Raw genomic sequence first — 27,152 nt, forward strand, 5'->3', positions numbered from 1 at the left:
TTAATAAACCGATTTGAGCGGAACGTCGACGGGAATAACGGATCAAAAAAGGATTCGTGAATGTATCCCTTCACCTTAAAACGCGTTATATGTGCAATCTGAACTCTCTGTGCTAGCCTAATATCTACTGAGGTACATGAAATGTCTAGATGATGCTTGGTATAGACTTCACGTGAAGCAATTGATATTTGGAATGCATGTAAAATGAGGCAACATTGAGAAAAATATACGAGTAAACGAGTAAGCAGTATAATCTGGGTTGATAATGACCCTTAGCACGGTGGGTCAAGGGGGTGGAGCTGAAAGGGAACAGGCATGTCATGGAAACATTCATTTTTCCAAAATTTTCCACTGCACCAATGCGGCGCGCACACACAAAAAAAACAAAACAAAACAAGCAATGTAGTTTCTGTTTTTTGTTCACTGATAACTTTTCATTTAGTACAAACATTTCAAGTTGAATTTCTGTATTAACTAGATATTAGTTATGCAGGCAATAATGAACTCTGTTTTTTTTCCTCCCCCCCATTGGCTTGATACACAATGCTGACATGTGACAAGAACGCTATCCAAGTTTATTTAAGGGGAAAACGTGTCCGAAATTGGCTTCTTGGCTTCATAAATGTAAAGATAGATCTTTAAATTATTACATAATTACATTAACAGTTCAATTTTGGGCTGCTACATAATTGTTATCGTTACTTCTAGCTACTGTGAAAATCAAACCAGTACACTGGCTCAACATACTAACCCGACCTCACTGCGTTCAAGCAACCCATGCTGGGTTTGTCCATATTGGACCCAGCACTGGGTTTCCAAATCAACCCATTTAAAAATAATAATAATAATAATAATAATAAAAATTTTATTTTAAAGAGTAAATAATTAATATTCCCTTTCCATCGTTTCCTTTTTCGAGTCTAATTATTCTGTTCTGGAAGCATTTTATTTATGATGATAAATGGCTGGTCAAGCCAAGTGCACGTGTTAGCATGAATGGTAACACACAGGCCTAAAAACTATGTAACGTACAGGTACAGTCGACTGGACCGGAAGCGAAAGAGAAATCTAAAAGGCTCTGCTCTTGGTACGTACTTTTTAAATAAAATTAAAAATTAAAAAAAGACCTGAGATGCAAGTCAACACCTTTACCGGAATGTAGCAGATCTGAGCGATATAGCATCTTAAGATAAATATGCACTGGTTAAATATGAATGTGAGCAAATTTTACAAGCAGGGCTCAAGAATGAGGCAAACCACGACGTGACTTCAGAAAACTAATCTCACACTAAAAGCTCAGTGATTAGACATTGCATATTGAACATATAATATGGCAGAGCATATGAGCATGAATAATACCGGGTCAAAACCAAATTTATATATGATTGTTTCATAGCATCTAAAATGTTATGATGACCAGGTCGCCTATAATGTGTATACTCTGACAGAGGCACACATGGTTTCTTCCATTATCTGTGTGATTCTCATATTTATATATATTTATATACGCTTGTGCTCCTTAATAAAAGTCCACAAAATCGGTCATTCATGGTCATTTGTAGTAATGAGTAAATTGTGAGTAAATGCCATTCACAGAAGAGGACCTAATTGAGAACCCTGATGCACTCTCTGGGACCTTAGTCAAACGGTTCACAGTAAAAGTCGACTCTTCGAAATGTACGAGCTGTCGGGATAAGCGTATGATGCATCTTGCTCGAAGCGTCGACTGTGATGATGGCACATCTCACTAAATATGTGCTCAGCTTTGAAGAATCATTATTATGCTGTATTGCTTCGTGTGAAATGTGGATGTCCGTTATTTCTCGATGAGCAGTCCATTGAAAGATGGTTTGCTTTGTGCCAAAACTAGATGTCTCCTTGCTTGCTGGCAGCACGGTCCTGTTCCTCTTTCGAACGTCCAAGTCGGAACACGGCACTCGTCCGGATGCACCTGCACTATACAAATCCTCTTCAGCAACTCGGCTTTTTCGCTAAAGGATCATCAGAAACGTGGGTGGAGCATGCAGACCTTCTGGGAAGCCCGTCTTTGGAGTCCTTATGGACCTCGTGCTCCTGCACTTGGGGAAATCAGTCAGTCCTGATGTCCGTTAGTGCGTCGCCGGTGAGCGCCGATCGGCACACAGTTCAACATGCGGTTTAACGTATAGATAATACGGGTTGCCGTCGTGTCGGAGGATGGTGGGGCGAGGGTAGACGTGTCCGATATAGGACTACCCTTTGACGTAAAGTTCAGCCACCATTCTGTTCAGCAGCAAGGCAGGAAACGTCATTTATTGTAAGGGACAAGGCATACAGCAAATTTGTAGATGGACAAAAATACCACACGGGGAAACGAAAGTGATTTAAAAAAAAAAAAAAAAAAAAAAGCATATAAATTTGTGCTTCTTTAGTTTAACTTGATCATACTCTGAGTCATGATTAGTCTCAGAACTCGCAATCATTATCCATGTGTTGATACTTAGGTAATATATCATATACATGTAACTGTACAGGTTCTCTTCCATTCATCCAAATGGACAGCATTTCATTTGGCTGTCCTCATTTTTCACCCTACATTCTGCTGATCCGTCCCGAGAATTCACGTTTCTGTGCAGGACAGTCTTAAGGGATGAGTGACACGTCGCTTTAAAGAGCATTTCAGCCCGTGTTTGCCCCAACCTTCGCTTCATCTGAAGAACCGCCATCATCTTTGGTAGCATAATTGACACTTTGGTGTGTCAGCAACACAGAGAGGGTGGAGAGGGAGGGTAGTCGGGGATAAATAATAAAACATACATACATACTGATGCGGTGCAAATATAAAGAATATCATGAACGTGGATTCGACTAGTCATAGCGAAAGGTATGGAGGTATGGCAAGCCATCGAGTTGAATCATGGTGTTCAAGTCAGAGACGGAAACAGAGCAGGTCTAGGGAGACGACGGCAAGCGCAAGGTCAGCGCAAGGTCAAGCCGAGCATGGAGAAACGTGACCAGGAAATGCAAGGAAAGTAATGTGAATGATGGAAAAATTAAAAGAAAAAAAAAAAGACAGGAGAGGAGGGAGAAGGTAGGAAGGAACATATCTGGGCAGTGTTGGTTGATGCCACAGGGGGGGCGGTGGGTGCGAGGGTATGAACAGATGTATCATCCATCATCTTGAGAATAGCAGGACGTAGAGGCACATGGAGCTAACGAGCAGCTCGGTCAGTGTAGCAGGCTGAAGGCGTCGGGCTGTTCCTGGAAGCACGGCTGGGGACGAGAACAAAAAGGAAATGAGTTATTTCAGGTGCAGTCTTTGCAGAAGTGCACTTCTCATACTTTTTAGGCCAGGGTCACCGTTGTTGCGGTGGATAAACACACCTGGATACTGTCGACTTGTACCCAAGGCCTACTTTGTAACCTTAAAGACTGTCCAATCAGATGCATTTCAGTGCAACACACTGATTATTGTGAAATTTACATTTACACTTTACTTTCGCTTTGCCTGCATCCATGTCTCGGGGACTTTTTCCATTACCATTGTCGCCTCTGGCTTGTTCATTGCGGATTTAAATCTACATCTTGACTTTTGTGACGTTGCTTCATGACACTAGCTGCGTTTTCATGGACAACAATAATCCACTCTTAATCCGATTAAGACCATAATACTCTAATTAAGAAACTACCATGTATACAGCAGTTTTTACTTACCTTAATCTAATTAAGATCATAATCGAAGTAAGCAATGATCTAATTAAGACAGGTAGAGCACTCCTGTTTTAGTCGCATTATGGACGTGTATTACAGACATGTAAACACCTTAATCACATTATGAACGCCGTGTGGGAGTTTTCACCGCACAGGACACGATCACACACGGCAGTTTTACGGCGAGCAAGAGAGTTCGGCTGTGTCCCAAATCGCATACTTTCCTCCTGTAGGCCTGCAGTGGGGAAAAATACATGCATCTCGGCTACTATATAGACGGTAACTACACGATTTGGGACACAGCCCACGGCTTCAAGCAGTTGTCTATTAGCACGTACAGCACGACAGATAATTAACTGCACTTAAAGCGTTCGTAAAAAAAATAAATAAAAAAACCCAAAACTGTATACGGTACCATAACGAAGACGAACTGTACGTTGATACGTGAAATTCTGGAGGGACGTCGAACGGCGTGGCGCGGTGACGTAATGACGCGGGCTGTTAATCTAATTATGTTCTAAAACATGTAAAACGGGAACATGACAGGAGTATTCTAAAAGCGACTCATGTAAACACCTTAATCACATTATTATTGTAGTCAGATTAAGGTCAATAATTAGATTACAGCTGTCCATGTAAACGGAGTCAATGATTACATTTACACGGACAGCAGTAATCTAATGATTGACCTTATTCTGAATAAGACAATATTCTGATTAAGGTGTTTACATGAGTCGCATTTAGAATACTCCTGTCATGTTCCCGTTTTACATGTTATAGAAAATAGATTGATTAATGACACGCGTCATTACGTCCCCGCGCCACACCGTCCAACGTCCCTCCAGAATCTCACGTATCGACATACGGTTCGTCTTCGTTATGGAACCGTATACAGTTTTGGGTGTTTTTATTTTTTATTTTACGAAACCTTCAAGTGCAGTTAATTATTTGTCGTGCCGTACGTGCAAACAGACGACTGCAGTGGGACATTTAGCAAGTTTTTTTTTTTTTTTTTTTGCTGGTTCGGATTCAGACACTGTTGACTCAACTCGAGTTGCAGTAATCAATGAATAACCGGTCGTATATAATTATACCCCATCGTTTGTACAAATAAAGAGCAATTACATGAGTGAGTGAGTGACGTACTGTATTCGTTCCCAACAGGTTAAAATGTTTAAATGTTATTCGACAGGACGAGCCATATTTTGGTGTTTAAAATGGTTATGAAAAAGACCCCAAGAAGGATTCAGCACTTGGAATGAATCCAAGGGACTCGGTTTTGCAATTTCTCTTCACGCCATGTCTCCGTCACGTGTTTCTATTTTGAGACACTATCATAGTCACATTGATCGTTATTTATTTTCTACCTCGCAATTCTCATTTCTTTTCTGACTTCCATGCTGCTGTGACACCTTCATTTCCGCATGAGGAATTAATAACAGTGTGTCTTATCCCATCGTTATATTATTACATGCTACTATCTAGCCATCCATTTTCCATACCGCTTATCCTGCACGGCGTCACGGGAGAACCTGGAGCCGGGGTATAATGCAGGGGATACCCTGGGACACGCATTCACAAAATACGGACAATTTTGGAAGCTACAACGCACGTCTTTGGACCGGGGAAGGAAACCGGAGTACCCCGAGGAAACCCCCAAAGCTAATGGACAACATGCAAACTCCTCACACCCAGGGTGGACGTGGGATTCAAGCCCCCAGCCTCGAAGATGCGAGGTATGCGTGCTAAACACTAAGCCACTGTACTCCGCCTCTAAATGCTACTAATGTTCATAATAAGCATACAGTCGTCTTTTTTTTTTGTTTTTTGTTTTTTTATGTAAAAGTAGAAATCTTCTCACCCAATGTTCAATCCACATTCAAATCACTTAACCATCCCACTCTATTCTGGAAGAACATTTGTATGGATTTATTTAAATGGCAAATGATATTGGACTAAAACTTGTGTGTAATACTTTAGTACGCTATAACGCTCAGCTTTCATGCCGTAATCTATTTTTAGGTGGGGCAGGAAAGGGGGGAAAAAGGCGTTTAAGTGTATAATACCTAAAGTCCTGACTTAATTTTGGAGAAGGTAGGGAAGGAGTGAGTAATTATGCTTCATAAAATGTTCTCAGGCCTTCTCACGCTATCAGGGCGCTAAATTACAGTACGGGTTGCGCTTTGGTACCATCGATGTACGGCTATGCCTCGGGCAGACTAAAAGCGTAGATATGACCTTATCGACAAGAACGCGTAGCAAGAGGACAATTAAAAACCGATCAAACTCATCCGAACTGAGGAGCAGCTTTCCATAAAACGGCTCTCCATGCAGTACAAACGAACGCACTGCTGTATTTTGGTACGGCAAGACGTTAAGGATTTCTCCCTCTCTCGGTCTTTCAAGCATGCAGGCACATAAACGCACACACATGGAGTGCATTATGCATGCATGTCAGCAACAAAATCGGTTTAATACATAAAGAGTAGCTTTCTATTGAAGAGATCAATATTATTTATATAAAATGTTTTCTAGGGCTGGCAGTAAATCAATACATTTTTAATAAAGTTCCTTATTCTTCCGTTTCAGTGAAGTACAACTGAAGCATCTGTCGCTTCTCAAGGACCTTTGAAGGACTTGGCAATTTTTCTAGCGCGGGTCAGTAATGGAAGATCGCTTCAAGTGGATGTATGCTAACTATAAGTGCGTGTGTACACATGCCTATCGCTACCGGGGCGGTCAAAATGAACGTACTAACCGATTAGGATTTTCACAAGATTGACATATTTGAAGACAGAAAACCGAGATTTTAAATTTTTAGGTTTTCTAGTTTGATTTTTTTTTTTTTTTGGTCGCCTTCATATATAATTCTACCAAGAAAAGGCTTTAATATAAATACATGTAATTATTTCTTTAAAAATATACATTTGTAAATATCAGGGATCGCGCTAGGCTAAATCATAAACCGTTTTTACATTCCATTCAACATGCAGTCAGCTCCAGAGTTACGGGCACACGTGGAAAATAAAGATGGGCTAAAAGTTTTCATTCATCTTAACCTTACAGTGAAACTATGACCGAAATCTTTAATGGAAGTAAAAATATCCAAATACATCCAGATAGGTAGATAGATAGAGGGAGAAAGAGATGGATAGAGCGAGAGAGAGAGAGAGAAAGAGATAGATAGAATGAGAGGAAGAGCAAGAGAGAGAAAGAGATAGATAGAGCGAGAGAGAGAGAAAGAGATAGATGGAGCGAGAGAGAGAGGGAAAGAGATAGATGGAGCGAGAGAGAGAGGGAAAGAGATAGATGGAGCGAGAGAGAGAGGGAAAGAGATGGATAGAATGAGAGAGAGAGAGCGAGAAAGAAAGATAGATGGAGCAAGAGAGAGGGGGAAAGAGATAGATAGAATGAGAGAGAGAGCGAGAAAGAGAAAGAGAGCGAGAGAGAGAGGAAAAGAAATAGAGCGAGAGAGAGAGAAAGAGATAGATAGAGTGCGAGAGAGAGGGAAAGAGATAGATAGAGCGAGAGAGAGACAGAACGAGAGAGAGAGAAAGAGATAGAGCGAGAGAGAGAGAAAGAGATAGATGGAGCGAGAGCGAGAGGGAAAGAGATGGATGGACCGAGAGAGAGAGGGAAAGAGATAGATAGAATGAGAGAGAGAGAGCGAGAAAGAGAAAGAGAGAGCGAGAGAGAAAGAAATAGAGCGAGAGAGAGAGAAAGAGACAGATAGAGTGCGAGAGAGAGAGAGAAAGAGATAGATAGAGCGAGAGAGAGACAGAACGAGAGAGAAAAAAAGACAGAGCGAGAGAGAGAGAAAGAGATAGAGAGAGAGAGAGAGAGAGAGATAGATAGAATGAGAGAGAGAGAGCGAGAAAGAGAGAGTGCGAGAGAGAGGGAAAGAGATAGATAGAGCGAGAGAGAGAGAGACAGAACGAGAGAGAAAAAAAGACAGAGCGAGAGAGAGAGAAAGAGATAGATAGAATGAGTGAGCGAGAGATGGAGACAGGCAGACAGCCCAGCACTAATATTGGCACCCTTGGTAAATATGCACAAAGAAGGCTGTGAAAATTTGTCTTTATTGTTTCAACCTTTTGATCTTTTGTTAAAAAATCACAATATACTCTATTTTTATATATATATAACCTAACCCTAACCCTGCAGAGAGAGAGATAGATAGATAGATAGATAGATAGATAGTAACTGAAACAAGTTGGGATATACGTATTTTACTTTTTAAGATGGCATAAATGTTCAGGAACACTTTCAGTCATCCATGACTTCCTTTGGGGCATAAATATGAGGTGACAAACAATTATGATATATGCTGATGAGAAAGCCATTTAGGATTCCCAATTGTCTAACTGTCTAACAGTGTTTGAGAGGCTTAAATGTGAAATATATCAATATAAGCAATAAAGATAGATTGTGGGTAAATAAAAGCAAACAAAACCATTAAAGCTCCTGATGAAATACGATCTTAAGATTTTCATGTAGCTTGCATGATACGAAAGCATAGTGTCGCGCTACAGCGCACGTCCATTCTCTCTGGGGCAGTGCAGAACTGCAGGCTCATTACTGTTCATATGCGTTCGCACACTAAATACTTTCACTACTACACGACGTAAAGATCTCTCGGTTCTCACGGCCCTGATCCGCACTGGGAGTTAAACAAAAAGCAATATGACACCTCATACGAGAAAGGAAATATCTACTGTTTATAGAAGCTTTAGATCGAATCCTACACCTCTCTTCTTGCATATACAGGTGTAAGATATTCCTCAAACACAAAAAGGCAAAAGCAAAAGGAATAACAGACATAGCACTTTGTAACAACATGAGCTTAAGTAAACACTCAATCCAGGATGGGGGTTCAAAGCACACACACACACACACACACACACACACACACACACAGTGTCAATGCTGCTGCCGCTACCCATTATTTGTCATCTGAGAGAGAACATAAAGACACATGCCATCGGCAGCACCTGATATGACAGCCAACGGCAGAGAGGAGTGACGCAGCAAAAAATAAAAACAAGAAATAAAAGTAGAAGAAACAGAAAAGATGAGCTGGATAGGACAGAACAGAGCAAGTTAGAACAAAACAGAGAGGAATAGAATACAACAGGATAGAATGAAACAACAGAATATAATAGAAAATACGGAAAAGAACACAACTGAATGGACTGGAACAGAATAGACTGGAATAGAATACAACAGGACACAATAGCATGGAATATAATTGAATAGAACGTGCTCGAATAGAATGGAGAAGAATGGAATGGGAACAGGACAGAAAACACTAGAACAGACTAGAATAAAAACCATTCAGAATAAAACAGAGCACAAACACACTGGAACAGAACAGAATGGAAAAATACAGAAAAGAACAGAATTGAAAGGAATAGAACAGAATAGAGCGGAATAGAAGAGAACAGGACACAACGGCACGGAAATCAAATCGAACAGGGTGTGTTCCAACAGAACGGAGAAGAACGGAGTAGAATAGTACAGCTTCGACTGGATTAGAACGATACAACAGAACACGACAAAACGGAATAGAATAGAACGGAACAAAGCACAGAAATTAAAAGAGTAGAATGGAACAGAACCGGGTGGAATAGAATAGAACCGAACCGAATGTGCTGGGAAAGAATGGGATAGAACAGTATAGAAGAGGCTACGAATGGAACAGCACCGAATATAACATAATACAGCAGAATGGAACAGGAAACAGAATGGAATAGAACCATATAGAATGGAGCAATACAGGATATCAGAATAGAGCAGAACCGAACAGACTAGAATACAGTCAAAAAAGGGCGCTAAACTCCCCCTTTCCTGGTCACTGAGGTGGTACTTCACCGACGTCTACCAACGTGTATATTTCCAAGTACATGTTACATACTAAAAGGTATAAACAGTGTATCCTCGACGATGCCGTGTCAGCGACTACTCTCATTTCTGCACAGGAGGAGGAGCTTGTGGGCCTCAGAATGCTAAGAGTAGGATGAAGAGTAAAACACGATTGCAAAAATAACTGTTCTTCGTTTAAGTAATTCACCCGAGCACGTAGCGTTTCATGCTAGAACGATCCTTCATAGATGGCTCCATTTTTAATAATAAACTAATTTAAAAAAAGAAAAAAAAAAAAAAAAGAAAAAAAAAAAAAAGCGAAAATTAGCTCAAGTACACCAGAATAAAACGAAACAAAACCGAACAAAACTGTAAAAATGTGATGTTTTGACTCAAACAGAATAGGAACACACACACACGACGAGACTACAGTATATATTATCAAGTGTAAGCTGCAACAACAGGCAACAGTTCTTGGATTCTGTCCTCAGCTTTCGACTTTAATAATTGAGTGGTGACTTGCGGAGCTCACTCGCTTCCCTTCCAGCATTACTTTTTTGCAGCTTTAAAAAAAAAGAAAGAAAAAAAGGGAGGGGGGGGGGGGGTTGGGAGGACGGAAGGCATACTGTAAACATCTAATAAGATTTCCATCTCTGATTGGTCTAAGGTCACAGACTTTACTACAGGCAATGAAAAAGAACTCGTACGGTAAAAAATGCATTTGGCCAATAATCCAGATGATTGCGCCCCAGCTTCCTGTCCAGACGGCATGCAAGTGCTCATATTATACTGTACAACATCTTTCTAATAACCCTGAAACACTGCATTCGTTGGCTGGAAATATGAAACTGGTTTCAATTCAATCTAAAGAGTAGCTTCACTCCAGTGCTTACAACGTACAATAATAAAAAAGAAATGTCAACGTCATTGTTGATTAATGAATTACATTTCATTGCATTTATCAAATACGCATTCATGGGGCGAACAAAAAGAAATCACTTATTGTGGCAAAAAAAAAAGGGTTTTTTTTAAGTTAAAAAAAAAAAACATTTTAGCAGAAAGATCTAATCAGGGGAAAAAAAAAAGTAAGATTTTGATGACTAAAATGGATATATGTGTCTTACAATTAATTCTCTGTCTTTAATCTGTCAGCTTATTTCTTTATTCTCCTTTAATAAAATGTTCATTAAACTCATTCGATTGGAAGAGCAGCCATTTAATAAGTTCTGAAGTACAAAGATTTCGATCTTTGATGGAAAAGTTGGTTATCGCTATTTCTTTTTCGATAATAGCACACCCTATTGTGTGTGTGGGTTTTTTTTGCTTTTTTTTTTTAAACTTTAAAATTTAAATAAAATCTAAATATAAACATGTTGTGACTCCATATCCACCTTACGTGATCTTTGAAAATCTTTTCTAAGTAAGTAAAGTAAGTAAAAACATTTCCATGTCATTTGGGCAAAATCTATTTCATTATAATATATTGCTTTTCTTAAAAATAAATAAATAAATAAATAAATAATTAATTGCGGGAAAACTGCAAAAGCAGTTTTTTTTGGGTTTTTTTGGACCACCAGAATTCAGTCAGTGTGACACCTCACGTGTTTTCCCAGACCGCTAGACATATATTCAATTCAATTTCACTTGAATTTCATGTCAATGCGAACAGGCAACGGGTTAAAGATACCACCGTCAGGCTCGTACAGAAATCCAAAGGCATGAAGGAGAAAGCAGGCAAAAGGTCAACGATGAATATAGACAGAATGAGTATCGATACTGTACAAACCCTCCGCTCGACAAGTACAAGCTGTATATTGATTTTAAATTTTACATCATCTTGAATGAGAGCGGATGAGTTGAATGGATTTCTACAGCGTGTATATATTCCCCTCACGTGTGCAAGTCAGGCACTTGATGCAAACAAGTCCAGTAAGGACGGGGTTACCTTTTGTCGCACCTCTCCCCGAGTTTCCGAAACCAATGAAAGTTTTATTAGATGTTTAAAAAAAAAAAAAAAAAAAACAGCATCCAAGTGCAAACTGGAAACAACCTGGAGATATTAAAGCAGAAATATAGCAGAAGTATAGAAGGAAAAAAATGAAGTTGTTAGATCGAGTTGACAAAGTTCATTACAGTAATGTGTTTAGCTGATGTTTGGCTTTGACAGCTTCATACATCTACACGTTTCGCTTTGAATCTATGTTCTCAAACTGGTATCCTGCTGGGAGCTTCCACACCTTCTGCTTCTGTGAATGGTCTCACAAAGATATCCCAGCTTATAACAGCTTATGCTCAAATCCCCACCCATTCTTCAGCGCATCATGTGATCTGGACTTGAACCTAACACTATGTTGACACTAGCATGCCCCAAGTCCCTCATGTCAAGCCCAATATACCACTTATACACATCCCTTTTGAGAGAGAGAGAGAGAGAGAGAGAGAGAGAGAGAGAGAGAGAGAGAGAGAGAGAGAGAGAGAGAGAGGCGGAATGATTTATAATCCAACTATCTGGTATCACCCAGAAGTTGTTCCCGTTTGAGGCTGGTTCCTCTCAAGGTTTCTTCCTCAGATCATCTCAGGCAGTTTTTCCTTATGACCGATGCTTCTGGCTTGCGCAATAACAATCTAAATATAAAAGCGATATACAATTTTTTTAAAAACAGTATAATTAATGAATACAATCAACTACTTCTTAATAGTGAGCACACAACTCTGGACTCCAGTGCGCATCATCAGTGTCCGTTTGTAGCGAGTCTACTGGAGGCCCACTGAATCAACGCCATGAATCCCATCGATCTTCTCAAATTAATGTACATTTACATCATACTCCTCTTAGATGTGTATGAGGGTGATGGGAGACAACGGCACTCTGGACTGTCGCCTGCTTTCTTTCAGCATTTTTTTTCCTGTCGCTGTGCCCGTATTTACTGAGGAGGAGTGCAACAGGGGCCTAACTGGAGAGAGGAACGGGCCAGAAACACCAGCGCTGTGCCAGGCACGAGCTGTTCTAGCTTTCACTGGATTGGCTGGCATGGGCCTGGATTATTCCCAGAAAAAGATATCCGTATGACGATGTTTTGTTCTCTTTAGACCACTTATCTTTCTCTAATATCAGAACCAAGCCTTGTGATGAGGAACCAGTAGCAACCAAGTAGGAGTAGTTGTTGAAAAAAAAAAAAAAAGTAAAAATTTATTTTCCTCAAGTCTCCTATTAAATGGCAACTGTGGTTTTATTTCTTTGCATGCCTAATAACAAAATCCTCCGTCACCTTTGTTACAATCCTCATCGAATTCTTTTCACTCAAAGGGTATAAAAAATTTTTTTCAAAATACTTTAGGAAAAGGTATATTTTCGATTGAAGAAAATAACACAAAATCAAGCACTCGGAGGAGCTTGCAATTTTTTCAAAATGACCACAGATGTTCCGCAGATTTGGGTCAAGACGTGCCATGTGACCTCACTTCAAAAAAAAAAAAAAAAAAGATATATTTTTTAATATCATCAACAAACGTCACTTCAAAAACATCCCACAAATTCAACGTCGTAGAATTGCAATCACGCCAATTTAAAAAAAAAAAAAATCCGCAGCAAATTCGAGCATTTTTGGCTGCAAGAATCACAACAAAAAAAACTCACCGAAATCCTGTACGTTCTGATAAATATATTTTTTACTCAACAAATTATTTACGTCCGTGCTATACTGTCAATTTTGTATTGCTTTGGTTAAGAACGAAACATTGATTTATAGATAGATACTTTTCTCTTTTTTTAATATAAGAAATTTGTCAATTGCTATAAAGAATTGAACTTCCTACAGTTTCGAATATTATTCTTTGTTTATTTTCTTCATACGACAGCTGCATTTTACAGCTTCGTGCACTGCAATTTTACTCCTTGCCCATGCTATATGCATATTTACACCACAGAGCTGTTCTTGATCGATCAGAAAGTGTTTACTATAACAGCAGAACTTCTGGTTTCATAAGTTAAACGTTATCGCTTCTACTCTAACAACTTACACATGCGGCCGTTCCACATAAACCGCTAATAAAACCGTGTTGTTACAATCTACGCAAGAAACGACTCCCATGTTATCAAAGGGATCTTTCAGTTCCGTCACGGAGTTTTCAGGTCTTTTAGATATCAAGTTCTCCAATTCTATAAGTACCAACCTGTTTCGGGGAGCTTCTCCTGCTTGCACTTCCCTTTGGTGACGGAGACATCGTCGATGGCGATGTCGCCCTCGAACCCGTCACCACGGATGCCCTCAAACACCACCTGGAAATAAAAATCACAGTGAACGTCACAGAGAGCATGGTTTCATCATTACGGCCTCACCAGCAGGACAAAAATAAAAAAATATTAAATACGACTGGTCTTTGTAAATATTAACACAAGACACTACTGGTATTTATTTATTTATTTATTTATTTATTTATTTATTGTAGTGACCTTTTGTTCCGGAATGAAATTGCATTTCTTGCTGTAAAAGTGTACTCATTGTGAACACACTCAACAGCCAAAGATGTTTACAGATGTTTGCTGAAATGTCATTTTATTTATCATTTCATCGCAAAAATACCAGGTTTTTTTTTATTATTATTATTATTAAAATGGTTTAGTATGCCATTTGTCAGCAGAAAATCGATCATGAATCCATTTCGAAAAACAGAAATAAATAAAATCTTCCGTGATATTCTTGTAATTAGGGACACTGATGAATACGTAAAAAGATTTTGTGGCTTCGAACAAAGGAAAGAAAAATAATCATTTAAATACGCATTCATCCACTATTAAGTCTGGTTTATATGATTTATTTGCATTTGTAGAAAGACGGCAGAGCTTTTAAGCCTTCTTCGAAGTTGCTAAGATGTAATTTAGATTTAAATTAGCATTATTTTTATATTTAAATTTTATTTATTTATTTTTTTTATAAAGACTGATGTGGCCTAAATCATCATTTCTACCTGTAGTGTCTTGCCTCTCTTAGCTTTGTGTGGCATCTTTCACTCCTTCACCAGCCTCCTCCTGTCATCTCTGGTATGCACAACGAACACATCACGGTGCATACACACACACACACACACACACACACACACACACACACACACCTGGCTTTGACTGACAGCTTAATTATGTTAGCACTAAAGCTGCCTATACACACCTAATCACACACCTAATCTCACACACACACACAGGCCTAATTCGGTTCTGCGCTAACACACTGCATCACTTACAAGCTGGATGCTCGCGCAAAACAAATGAATCGATAAAAAGGAGAGACAGCTTTGTACACTTTCGATTAACCCGCGACAGTTTATCAGTGGAATTACATCCTTTCGCTACTTAAAACCGTGTGGCGTTTTTAGTGCTGAGGAGATAGAAAGTGCGGCGTTATTAACAAGAACTACTAAAACTCTTTTTAGTTTCCGTTGTGTCTGATTATATTTCTGCTTCTTTACTAGTATAAATAAAAGAAAAACTTTAAGCTATTTACTATAAGGAGTACTGATTTATGTTTGGCGGGGTTGGGGGTCAACGCAAGTCAGGGACGAGATCCTCAGAATATTGGCACAGCAGTGTACTGGGTCCAAACCTGGTACAAGCTCCACATAATCACCAGAATAAAAGTAACGATACGAGGAAAGATGTGCTTATTTAAAACGTTACGACGAAAGAAAGAAAAAAGCCTCAAGTTAACAAATAGGAGGTTTAAAGTTAATGATAACAATAACAGGACAAAAGCGTGGCAATTGAAGGCAATTCAGAAATGAAGGAGTCGAGGATAAAGTCTTCAGAACAGGGCGTTTGTTTGGTTTTGTTTTTGAGCTAATCCTCAATATCCTGAGAACGCTGCGAAAGTAGAGAGACGTTATGCAAATTCCATCAATTCCACTGATTATTTTCTGAGATTTTTATGGAAAACCTGATTTTTAAAAAAATTTTTAATACATTTTCTAGTATACAGGACATTCTACAAACCACACACTGTTCTGGACCGTCCTCCTGCATTTACATCGACTACAAAGAAAGTTCTAGTATTGTAAAAGTGAAAGTGGATTTCAACTGTGACACAGGATCGTAGTCAACCATTTTGACAACCAGTACCTGATGAGTAACTAAACCGATTGTACTTATGTCCAGTTCGCTTTGGCAAGTAGCTCTCCAACAGCTGCATCAGAGGCACGTAGCTCTCCAACAGCTCTATCAGAGGCACGTAGCTCTCCAACAGCTCTATCGGAGGCACGTAGCTCTCCAACAGCTCTATCGGAGGCACGTAACTCTCCAACAGCTCAATCAGAGGCACGTAACTCTCCAACAGCTCAATCAGAGGCACGTAACTCTCCAACAGCTCAATCAGAGGCACGTAGCTCTCCAACAGCTCTATTGGAGGCACGTAGCTCTCCAACAGCTCCATCAGAGGCACGTAACTCTCCAACAGCGGCACGTAGCTCTCCAACAGCTCTATCAGAGGCACGTAGCTCTCCAACAGCTCCATCAGAGGCACGTAGCTCTCCAACAGCTCCATCAGAGGCACGTAACTCTCCAACAGCTCCATCGGAGGCACGTAGCTCTCCAACAGCACTATCAGAGGCACGTAACTCTCCAACAGCTCTATCGGAGGCACGTAGCTCTCCAACAGCACTATCGGAGGCACGTAGCTCTCCAACAGCACTATCGGAGGCACGTAACTCTCCAACAGCTCTATCGGAGGCACGTAGCTCTCTAACAGCACTATCGGAGGCACGTAGCTCTCTGACAGCTCCATCAGAGGCACGTAGCTCTCTGACAGCTCCATCAGAGGCACGTAGCTCTCTGACAGCTCCATCAGAGGCACGTAGCTCTCCAACAGCTCTATCAGAGCCATGTAGCTCTCAAACAGCTCCATGAGAGGCATGTAGCGCTCAAACATCTTGGCTGAAAGTTATAGGCCTGCTGTTTTGCTACTGCAGTACAACTAGAACAAGTTGTCTTAAAAACAGCTAACCAATCAAAATAAAACATTCACAAAATCTTTTTACTGTTATACTGTGAAGTTATGAGTGGTTTCGCAAGCACATTTTTTTCCCCCCGGGTGGGCGGAGGGGCAGTGTTGTTGCCTCACGGCTCCAGGGTCTCCAGTTCGATGCTGAGCTCGGGGTTACTGTTCGGAGTTTTGCGTGTTCATGTGTCTGTTTGGATTTCCTCTGGCTCCCTGCCACCTATCAAAACATGGAATCAAGTGGACTGGCTACAGTAAATTCTCTCTACATGGGTAACGTCTGTGTGCGCATGGTGACCTCAGATTAACTGCTGTCCTATAGGGGCGAATTCTCCTGCCTTGCGCCTAGTCCGGCTCCACTGCGACCCCGGCCAAGATAGAGGTGTAGCCGAAAACAGCCGGGTTATTTTTTTCCGTCATCGACTCGGTTCAAACCTAGATCGGCATTTGAGCATTATCGAAAGTGCTTGGACTTCTTTTTCTGGAGGAGCAAAAATAATAAGACCTATGCAGAGATATAGAGTCTACAAAGGAGGTTAGTGTATTTATGATATATTTGTATTCATAAGAGTAAGTGAACTGTCAGGCTCTTAGAGACTCGGTGTTGTTAAGAGCCATTCATGCCAGACAGAGAAAGCGAAACAGACAAGTGCAAGGTCAAGCCTCCTGATAAGAGAAAACTCTCCACATGAACACTTTGACTTCTGATTTTCCCAGTCAGTCCAATTAAACATACACCTCACAGAACCACCATATTATACTGACCCTTAAGCCTCTGGTATAGTTCATTTTTGTTTACACGTACGCTAGCGTATACGCACGGTAGTACGCATAACCTTTCAAAGTATATTCCATTTGACATGTACGCGTACGCACGCGGTCGACTCGTGCGCATTACGACAACTTGCACTACCCCTCCTCGCCTACAAGAGTCAGTACAGAGCAGTAAAGCAGGTCTTCTGGTGTGAAGGACGACAACGAAGAACAATCACAACAAGACGAAGAACAAGGCCTGGGCGATCTCTTGCGCACGTTTCCGTCTCTTCTGTTTGTTCTTCGACTACCTTGAGAATCAGTGGCCCTGGGCCACTGTTGCCACCTTGTGGAACAACTAAATAGTGCAAAAGAATTAAATGCGCATGTACGACCTGTCTCTTTGAATAGGATGATGTTATGAATATGTAACTGAGAAGAATATATTCTGAGGGAGAGAAAATCTCACGCTTCTACTCCATAAGACTGGGAATAGACTTCCCTACTTCCATTGCTAGCAGGTCTGTGGTACTAAGCCTCCTCTCTCGCTCTCTGCTAATTGGCTACCAGGCCATGGGAAAGGATGAGCGACAGGAACATGGGTGCAATGTCAAACACTGAAACTTTATGTCACCTGACGTTAGAAGCCTTTTCTGTCGCCGAACACACCCCCATACATACTATTCTTAACCCTGCTGATCTTTTCAGTAGGTTGCTGTGGATGCTCCTTTAACCTGGTCATCTTGTTAGCTTTTGCAGCCATAAAAATGTTAAATCTATTTTTAAATACACACTATCCATCCATCTATCCATTTTCTTCTGCTTATCCAGGTCCAGGTCGTGAGGGCTGAGATGCCAAGACTTCCCTCTCTCTAGCCAGCTCCTCCAGATCCTTCACGGGGATACCCAGGTGCTCCGAGGCCAGACGAGGGATATAATCTCTCAATCTAGTCCTTGGTCTGCCCCGGGGTCTTCTCCCCATCGGACATGCCCGAGACACCTCCCCAGGGAGGCGTCCTAGCCAGATGCCCGAACCACCTCAACTGGCTCCATCTGATGCAGAGGAGCACCGACTCTATTTCGATTCCCTTGATGAGACACACTCATGTAAACTTCTACAAACCGGTGTTCACGGTTTGCCTTTTTGGATGCATTTATTCTCTCCTTATTATAGCGGACGTGTACACTGAGCCTAGCGTGCATTACTGCTGTGCATCTCATTACAGAAAAAGACCTCATTCATTCTACATACACGCCTTCATAACAGACTCCGGGAACTCCAGGCTAATGCTCGAAACGCCGCGATTCGTACATGCGCTGCCATTTTTAATAGGATCACGCGTGGGCTTCCGCTCTCGTGTGCGCGCAAGACTGGAAGAGAGCCGTTAATTAGCGCATGTGGCTGCTGAAGGTTATGAGAGTGTCGTGGCAATGCCGGGAAGTCTCCTGTGCATGCCGAGCATCATGGAAAGGAAGAACTAGAGTAACAAGAGAAGAGAAGTAAAATAAAGCTGGGACACAAAGAAAGGGGGGAAAAAAAATAAACAGGAAACACTAGTGGGAATGAATAAATGACCAAGCGAGAGAGAGAGAGTGCGAGAAAGAGGTTAATGGACATCACGCATGAGAAGCTCAGAGGGCTCGAGAGCTGAAAAACAGGCAGCTTCACAAAAACATCACGACGAGAGTCTGTATGGCTTGTGCGTCTCTAACCCATCAGCCATATTGATATTTTAGTTTACGCTGAATATTACTTAAAAGAACAGCAATAATAATACTACTACAATTTGATAATCTTTTATCGATGTTTTAGACCGAGTGTCCTTGACTGACCAATCGATTGTTGAGTATTCAATTTAAGACTAAGAATCATAAGAATAATGAACAGTGTATCTCATACTACTGTAGTATAATATCCACTATAAATGTACGGTAATTATACATAATGGACCGAGCTGATAGTAGAAATAAGGCTTCTAGAAGTAGATATAAAAACACAAAAGAACCTAATTGCTCTTAATTGACTGTTTCATATTCAAAACCTGTTTCTATACCACAGCGAGCCCTTGAGAGAGAAAAGCTCTGACATGGAGAAAATCAAATATTTCACTCCCGCATAAACAAGTTCAAGAGTGACCCTCGCTCGAACATCTGTTCACACAGGCCGATCGATTCTGTTCCTTCGTGTCCGTCGGCGTAGCGGAACATCGGTGTCGTTCAGACTACACCGATACACGAGGTTCATGTTGACGATCGGCGCTATTACGCTGGACATGGCTTACGGGAATTACACTGTGATTCAAACAGGATCTAGACGCTTTTGCAGCACTAGTTGTGAGAAATATGTACGGTATGATGAGATCATTATCGGTATCTGCTTCTAGCTTCGCGTTAAAAAAAGATGACATTCAATACGATTTATACGACTGTTGATGAATTTTCTTAAACAACCGCTATGTATGATTGTAGTTTCAGCTGCAAGGTTTTTAATGCAACATAACAATATGTTATCATTTCGATAGTAACAGCTACACAGGGTATACTAGTATGGTTGGGAAGTTTATTTAGCATTTTTGGAAAGAAGTCAAGCTGCTGTTTTAAGCTTTAATGATGGTAAATGGTCCGCACTTATATAGCGCTTTACACTGGTTCTCGTTCACCCATTCACACACACACCCCCCAATGGTAGCAGAGCTGCCATGCAAGGCGCTAACTTGCCATCGGGAGCAACCTGGGGTTCAGTGCCAAGGACACTTCGGTATGTGGAGTCACGTGGGCCGGGAATCGATCCGCCAACCCTACGATTAGTGGACAACCCGCTCTACCGCCTGAACCACAGCCGCCCATAATGATAATGAGTCTTTATTGGTCACATGTACATTACTGCACAGTGAAATTTTTTTCTTCGCATACCCCAGCATGTCAGGAAGTTGGGGTCAGAGCGCAGGGTCAGCCATGATACAGCGCCCCCTGGAGCAGAGAGGGTTAACGGCCTCGCTCAAGGGCCCAACAGTGGCAGCTTTGCAGCGCCGGGGATTGAACTCCCGACCTTCCGATCAGTAACCCAGAGCCTTAATCGCCATGAGGTACACTCATTTCGCAACATTAAAAGCAACCATAAACAGACAATACTCTAAGAACAACATGTTTAACGAACACGAACTTGCAATCGGTCGCATAAGAAAAAAAAACAAAACAATTCAAACATTTCGGGACATGCGGTTACTGGAAAATAATCGATTCTGCTTGGCATCAAACCAACCCCTCGTTGATTGTTTTCCTATAATAGCACAATCCAAGTGTTTTATTATATTTTATTATATATAGCATAAGGTTAACCAAATAATAACTTCTGACTGCCTTATCATGGTGCTGTATGCTGTCGTACTGGTACGCCGTAGACAAACACAACCTCTTCTCTTCTGGCGCTGATATGTGGAAAGGAGGAAAACATGACTGGAGTCTGTATTCGTTTACTGTTACACAGCAAGGAACGAGGGAACAGGGAGAACAAACAGATGGGATGGACAGAGGGGGAGAAATGGCTGGATTAAACTGGCTGGCCGGCTGTTCTTATCAGGAGGAGTCTGGCTCAGACTTTTACCATCGATCCTTGGGCACACTGTGGTCTGACTGGGAAGCTTGAAAAGGGACTTTTTATTTTGAGCTTGGATCTCAAAAAAACAAAAAAAAAAAACACAAACATTGTTTCTTAGTAGATGGACAAAATAGAAAAAGATGTTCCAGAGGAACTCCTGCATGTTCTGCTGATTATTATAGTCATCGTCGGTTATAACTGGATGCTGGACTGGTTTATTGTCTTCGCATGCAGAATACTGTAAATTACGGAGCCCAAAGGTTTATTACAGGTTGTGGAGCCCTCATTAAGTACTCCAAAGTTAATTGCCCTGCACTAACAATTCAATGGCTTAACCACTGGTAGGACTTTATTTATGAGGCTATTTTAAAGAAGCTCCCTCATGATTTATCTGGTTTTTATGGCTGTTATGGCTTAAGGTCTGGGCTGTTTCGTAAGTTTGGATTGAGATGTTTTATAAAAAATAATAATAAATAAATAAATTAATAATAATTAAAAAAAAAAACACAGTTAACCAATGTTGGCAAAGTCTGCTTCAAAGTATGAGTAACACACATGGGTAAAACTTCAACAAACTCCAACACAGGATAAAAGTATTATAAAAGGATGAATGTATTATACAGGAAAGGTATGTACTCACTGTAGTTATGTTGCTGTTTATTTTAGTTCTATTAAGATCCATATTTACAGCGTTATTCTTATAAAACATTTACAAACACGGGTATTATTTTTGTGTGATATTAGGTAGGAGGCTGCTGGTCATCAACAATTTTTATTTATTTATTTATTTATTTATTTAACACGTGAAGAAACTAGCATAGCTAATTATCTAGCTGGCAAGCTAACATTCCTAGTCAAAGTTTATTATGCTTTTAATTGTTATTATGGGGGTATTTTCTTTTTAAACTTGAAGTGATTTGGCATTGTAGTTCAGCTTTTTCCTTTTGTAGTCGAATCTGCTAGCTAGCCTGCTAGCCTGCTTGTAGTTGTCACTTGCTAGCTAGCCTGCTATTCCCAGAGAACAGCCTAGAAATCAATGCATATCTCAGGTAAGTGCAATCCAGGTTACAATGCAACTGCCATGTCTGCTATCAAAAGTTGCTTCTCAATAATGCCTCAGTGACATTTTGATTAATTGCTTGTCGTTCTTCATTCATGTTTTATTCTGGGAGAAAAAATAAATAAATAATGAACCGAAACTAACATATCTGATGAATGAAACCAAACCCTCAGAAATTCAGTGCTTATTTCTCATGAGAAATTCATTTCCTATTATCATCATTATGATAAAGGTTGTCCTATTTATAATAATGTCTTATTTTCCAGTTTACTAGTTCACCATAATAAAGGATGTAAAGTGCATTGTACCTGAACATAACATTAAAAGAGCTTACAAAAGAACTATTTCTCTCACATTAGAGATGATTGTTCATCACATGAATGCAATTTTAGATTTTCTGTGAATACAAAGTTATCGTGGAGGTAGTACGTGGTTACTATAATAATAATAATAATAATAATAATAATAATAATAATAACAACAACAACAATACAACACTGAATTTCTGTACATGTGCAACTATTTACATTGCTGCCATCTTGGTAAAGTTTGTCTTGTAAAAAAAAATATATATATATTTAAAATAAAAAAAGTGATTTATAGCTCAATATTCAGCTTGAATAAATCGCTAAAGGGTATGCTGTTATAGGGAAATTAATCAATGATGTGGTGTTTGAATATGGCCTACCGTGAAGCAGTTACTGTTACCACCTCAAAATATCTGACAAAAGTATTTTATTCTTCGACCACCATCAATTTACCAGTCTTTCATGAATCAAACTTCTGACCAATCAGATTTCGAGAATTCCACGGCGCTGTTACGCAACATAAAATAATTAAAAACACCCATCTAATTATCACACATATGACGCATGCTTTTTCATATCGGTTTCATTGCAGTGTACCACATATTTGATTTTCAGAAGCACCGGCATTAGCGGTCTTTCAGTCTTGCGTGTCAAACTAATGCACAATGTCAAGATAATGACGGGCGAGACGTCGAGTACAGCGAGAAGAATCTACAGGAAATTAAAGTGACTGACGAAAAAAAGACAAGAAAGTTTGGCATAGAAGTTGTTCCTATCTACCCTTCGTTCTCGTGTGTCTCACCAAAACATATGCTGCTGTGAATACGTGATGAGGTCCGCAAGGAGCCGCCATCTCTCTCTCTCTCCCTCATTTTTTTTTTTTTTTTTTTTTTTTTAAAACAGACACTCCAGAATTGGCAGACGGAGGGAGTGTAGAAGCAAAGGAAGAAAGAGAAGGGCAGAAGGAGAGAGACAAACTTGGCTACCTCTCAGCTGTCATCTCAACTTTATTGTTAATTCTCTTCATTAAAAGGGAAAACGCTTTTAGCCGAGTGTGATGGATAGGAAAAACAAGGCAGACCCAAAAGCAGGCAGACAAATAGTATTGTGTATATAATATGTGTGTGTGTGTGCGCGCACATGTATGTATATGTGTATATATATATATATATATATATATATATATATATATATATATATATATATATATATATATATATACACACACACACACACACACACACACACACACACACACACATATATATACACACATGCATATATACACACACATACACATATACACACATATATATATACACACACACATTTATTTATTTATTTATTTATTTATTTAGTATTATATTATATACACAATACTAAATATAGTATTTATAATTTCATTTACAAAGATGTGAACACAAATTGGACTTCAAAAATTAGATAATTTGGTGTCTTTATGCTCAATTCCAGAAAACAGACTTCAACTTCAACACCAATAACCTGGATTTGGAATTAGGCCTTGTGGATCGAAAAAGACTTGAGACTCCGGCCAAATTCAGAGTCTAGCCTTCAGGGCGACTAATGTTTTACGCTACCAGAGTTAGGAAGCTATGTATCTAATTAGAAAAGCTATTCGATTAAAATACAATTAAGTCCCCAATTGTGAGGCCACTACATTTCAAATAAAGAAGCTTGTAGACGTTCTGCCAGGAGATTAAAAAAAAAAAAAAAAAAAGTGCTGCAATAAGAAAATCAATGACCACCCTAAAGCACATCCTGAAGCAATTTAACCAAAAAAAAGAGTCAAATTTAGAGCTATTATTTAACTCTCTTAATTGTAACAAAGTGCGGACACTGGAGACTCCTTCCAAAATGCCGAATAAACGTCTATCCACAGAAACATCAACGATTACACAAGGGTTTAATCTGTTTATAAGGAGCACTCACCACACAAATCCCTGCATAATCTGTTACTATAGAAATGCTAAGATATTAGAACCTAGCTAGCTAACTAGCTTTAGAGTTATAGAAAATGAATCAACAGCTTCGAAAGTAAACTGTGACAATCCAGCCATGTTACACAGAACGACTCAGTTTTTTTTCCCAAATCATTACCTCACTGATCTCTGCACAAGATGGCAGACTCAACCGAAACTTAGATGTTGAATGTGTGTATGTACCTGGAATGGTCCACTGGGATACACCACGACGTTAGCCTTCCTCCAGTTGGGGCCTTGGTGGCCCGAGAGTGTCCATACTAAAGAATCCACTGTGGCGATGCTCTTCACTCGCAGCAGGACATTCAGAGTTCCTACAACGAAAGAGAACATCAGCCTTCTGTTTGCACACCACTTTCCTTGCCATAGATCTCATTTAAATATTAACACACTGTTACCTGTCTCAACATCGACTCAATATGTACATGCATCATGCTTACTACTTGTACTTTTCTATATAGACACTGATAAACACTGTCTGTTGGGAAAAAAATACACTCATTTTAGTAGGGATATACCCGTACATTCATGCCATTACGTAATCAGTCACGGTTTTTCAAAAAATATAATAACTATCAATAATGACAACTTAAATCTGGTAGCAATTTTCATAACATGTTCTTTGGGTGCAAAGGTAAAGAAATAGAAAGAAATGGCTCTAATAAAAAAACAAAATATTATTGTATGCATTTGAATAAAATGTGCCACATTTTTTAATACTGTGGGTTTTTTTTTTAATAGTTAAATGGGTCCCATTCCTTTAAACCCCCAAGACAACATTACCGTATTACCAAAAAAAAACAAGGTATTACATGATGGTGCGTCCATATCTGTACAGAGATGACAACCAATTACCTTCCACTCCATCGCTATTATTGCTTTGTTCTCATATTTATGGGTTTGTGCTTACTTCTAAATTGCACTACTCCATAATACGAGAAGATGGAGTCTTCTTTTTAACACCTAATCTGACAGAGAGTGGGTGCGCAGACTATAAACACCGTTTCTGTAAACTTACGTCTTAACATTCACTTAAAAATACAAACAAGCACACACACACACAAAAAAAATGGCACATTAGGATTAGTGGAAACGAGGACAAGTGCCACCTGTACGGCTCATGAATTAAATCATCCTTCCTACTTAGTGCTTAAGGGTAGCCGATATATATATATATATATATATATATATATATATATATATATATATATATATATATATATATATATTACAGCTCAAAATAGGGACAAAAGCCCTCAAGGTAAAAGTGAATGGAGTAGCATGAGAGAAGAGGCAGTCCAGTGTTGCATTCATAAAGCATATTTGCATATTTATATACCAAATATAACAACATAATGGAAACCTTGGCCTGCACTTATATGCATCACACAAATATCAGTCTGACAGAAGCGATATAGCTTGGAAGAAAGCACGACGACCTTCATCCTTTTAATGAATGTGCATCGAGGTAGATCAAGTGGGCTTCTCTCTGAAAGCTCCTGCCACATTTGGTTAATACACTCCCTCCTGATAAAGGTACCGCGACATACACAACCCCAGGCACGTACAGGAGACATGGAGAGTATAGTACAGAGAGTTATACATTTGAGAGAGTATGAGGTGTCACATGGGTCATCATTCAAACATTAGCTCTCATACGTGTTTTTACTACTAGTAAGGCGTGCTAAGAATCGACCGCAATTAATGACCAGCTAGCGACAAAGTGTCGTGGAGGAGCCTATCCAAGGGAACTCGAGGCGCAGGGTTGGGGACACCCTGGGCGAGGTGCCAGCACAATCGCGCGCACACATTCACACAATTGGGAAATGCAAATCAGCCTACAGTGCGTGTCTTTGGAATAGGGTCCAGCTGGAGTACCTGGAGGAAACCTTTGAAGTACGGGGAGAACGTGCAAACGACGCACACACACAACCCTGGAGGTGAGACTAAGCCCCCGTGCCCCTAGAGAACATCAGACTCCACCTTAGAACAAGATCAGGTCCTCTCATGGTTCGACTATTACAAACCTTGCTTGCTATTGCGAAACTATTGCCCTATACTGCTCTAAGCTACCTTCACTGTTGTGTTAGATACATTCTCGAAAACCATCCAAAAATGACCAAGAAAAAAATCCATTAGTTTTACTGTAGTTACTAAACACTTCTTCATCATTATTATGTAATGTCTTGTATACCACGTGTTGACTCCTTTGCTATAACAGAAGCTATGACGGTACAGTAGTTCCAGCTGCAAGGCTTACAGCCCTTGTACTAATACGTTATCGTTTCTATAGCAACTTACACGGGGACGTGTATGGTGGACGGGCCGGAAAAACTGGATTTTAAAATTGTTGATATTTACTCAGAAGGAGGAAAAGTATATTTAGAAAAAGGCGCAAAAAGCTGTAACTTTTCCGATACCCAGAAAGTCTTGAAGACGGAGAGTTCTGCGGTCTCTCGGTAACGTGGCGAGCATTCAAACACTAACTCATCACAGCGTTCAGACGATCTGGTCTCGATTCAGAATGATAGAAATGCACCAGAACAAAAGCTAATCATAGTGAAACGTATGCAGGTTTACTTCAAAAGTTATCGGTTTACGATACCGACATAGAGATTTGATCTTCTCCCTGAAGCAAGCCATGTCAATATACAGTACATCAATATCCAGAAAGGTAAAGTCAGATTTGTAAGAACTTGTAAGACGCCAGGTGTTAAACCGAGTTAGTTATAATAGATCGACATACTTCTATTTCTTTTCATTTAAACGCCGCTAGCTCAGTCGTTTTAAATACCTCCCTATCAGTCCAACATGTATGAAAACTAGCCAGGTAATAAACCAGCTTTGCTAAGATCTAATGTCTGTCCATGAATTCGAACACCTTATGAACCTAGGTCT

At 39.9% G+C, this 27,152-nt stretch overlaps 1 protein-coding gene across 2 annotated transcripts in view; it reads right to left on the reverse strand.

Moving 5' to 3' along the window:
- Nucleotides 1-524: 524 nt before the first annotated feature.
- LOC108263837 (MAM domain-containing glycosylphosphatidylinositol anchor protein 1) overlaps nt 525-27,152 on the reverse strand; it is a 195,209-nt gene continuing 168,581 nt past the window's right edge. For both annotated transcript variants that reach the window (XM_017465013.3, XM_053679441.1), the window contains 3 exons: nt 24,438-24,568; nt 13,726-13,831; nt 525-3,252 (listed from right to left, as the gene is read on the reverse strand). In XM_017465013.3, coding sequence (XP_017320502.1) covers nt 3,155-3,252; nt 13,726-13,831; nt 24,438-24,568 — 335 coding nt within the window. In that variant the 3' untranslated portion in view covers nt 525-3,154. The remainder of the gene's footprint in view (nt 3,253-13,725; nt 13,832-24,437; nt 24,569-27,152) is intronic.

The sequence above is a fragment of the Ictalurus punctatus genome, chromosome 3, assembly GCF_001660625.3.
Source record: "Ictalurus punctatus breed USDA103 chromosome 3, Coco_2.0, whole genome shotgun sequence".
Classification (NCBI taxonomy): Eukaryota; Metazoa; Chordata; class Actinopteri; order Siluriformes; family Ictaluridae; genus Ictalurus; species Ictalurus punctatus.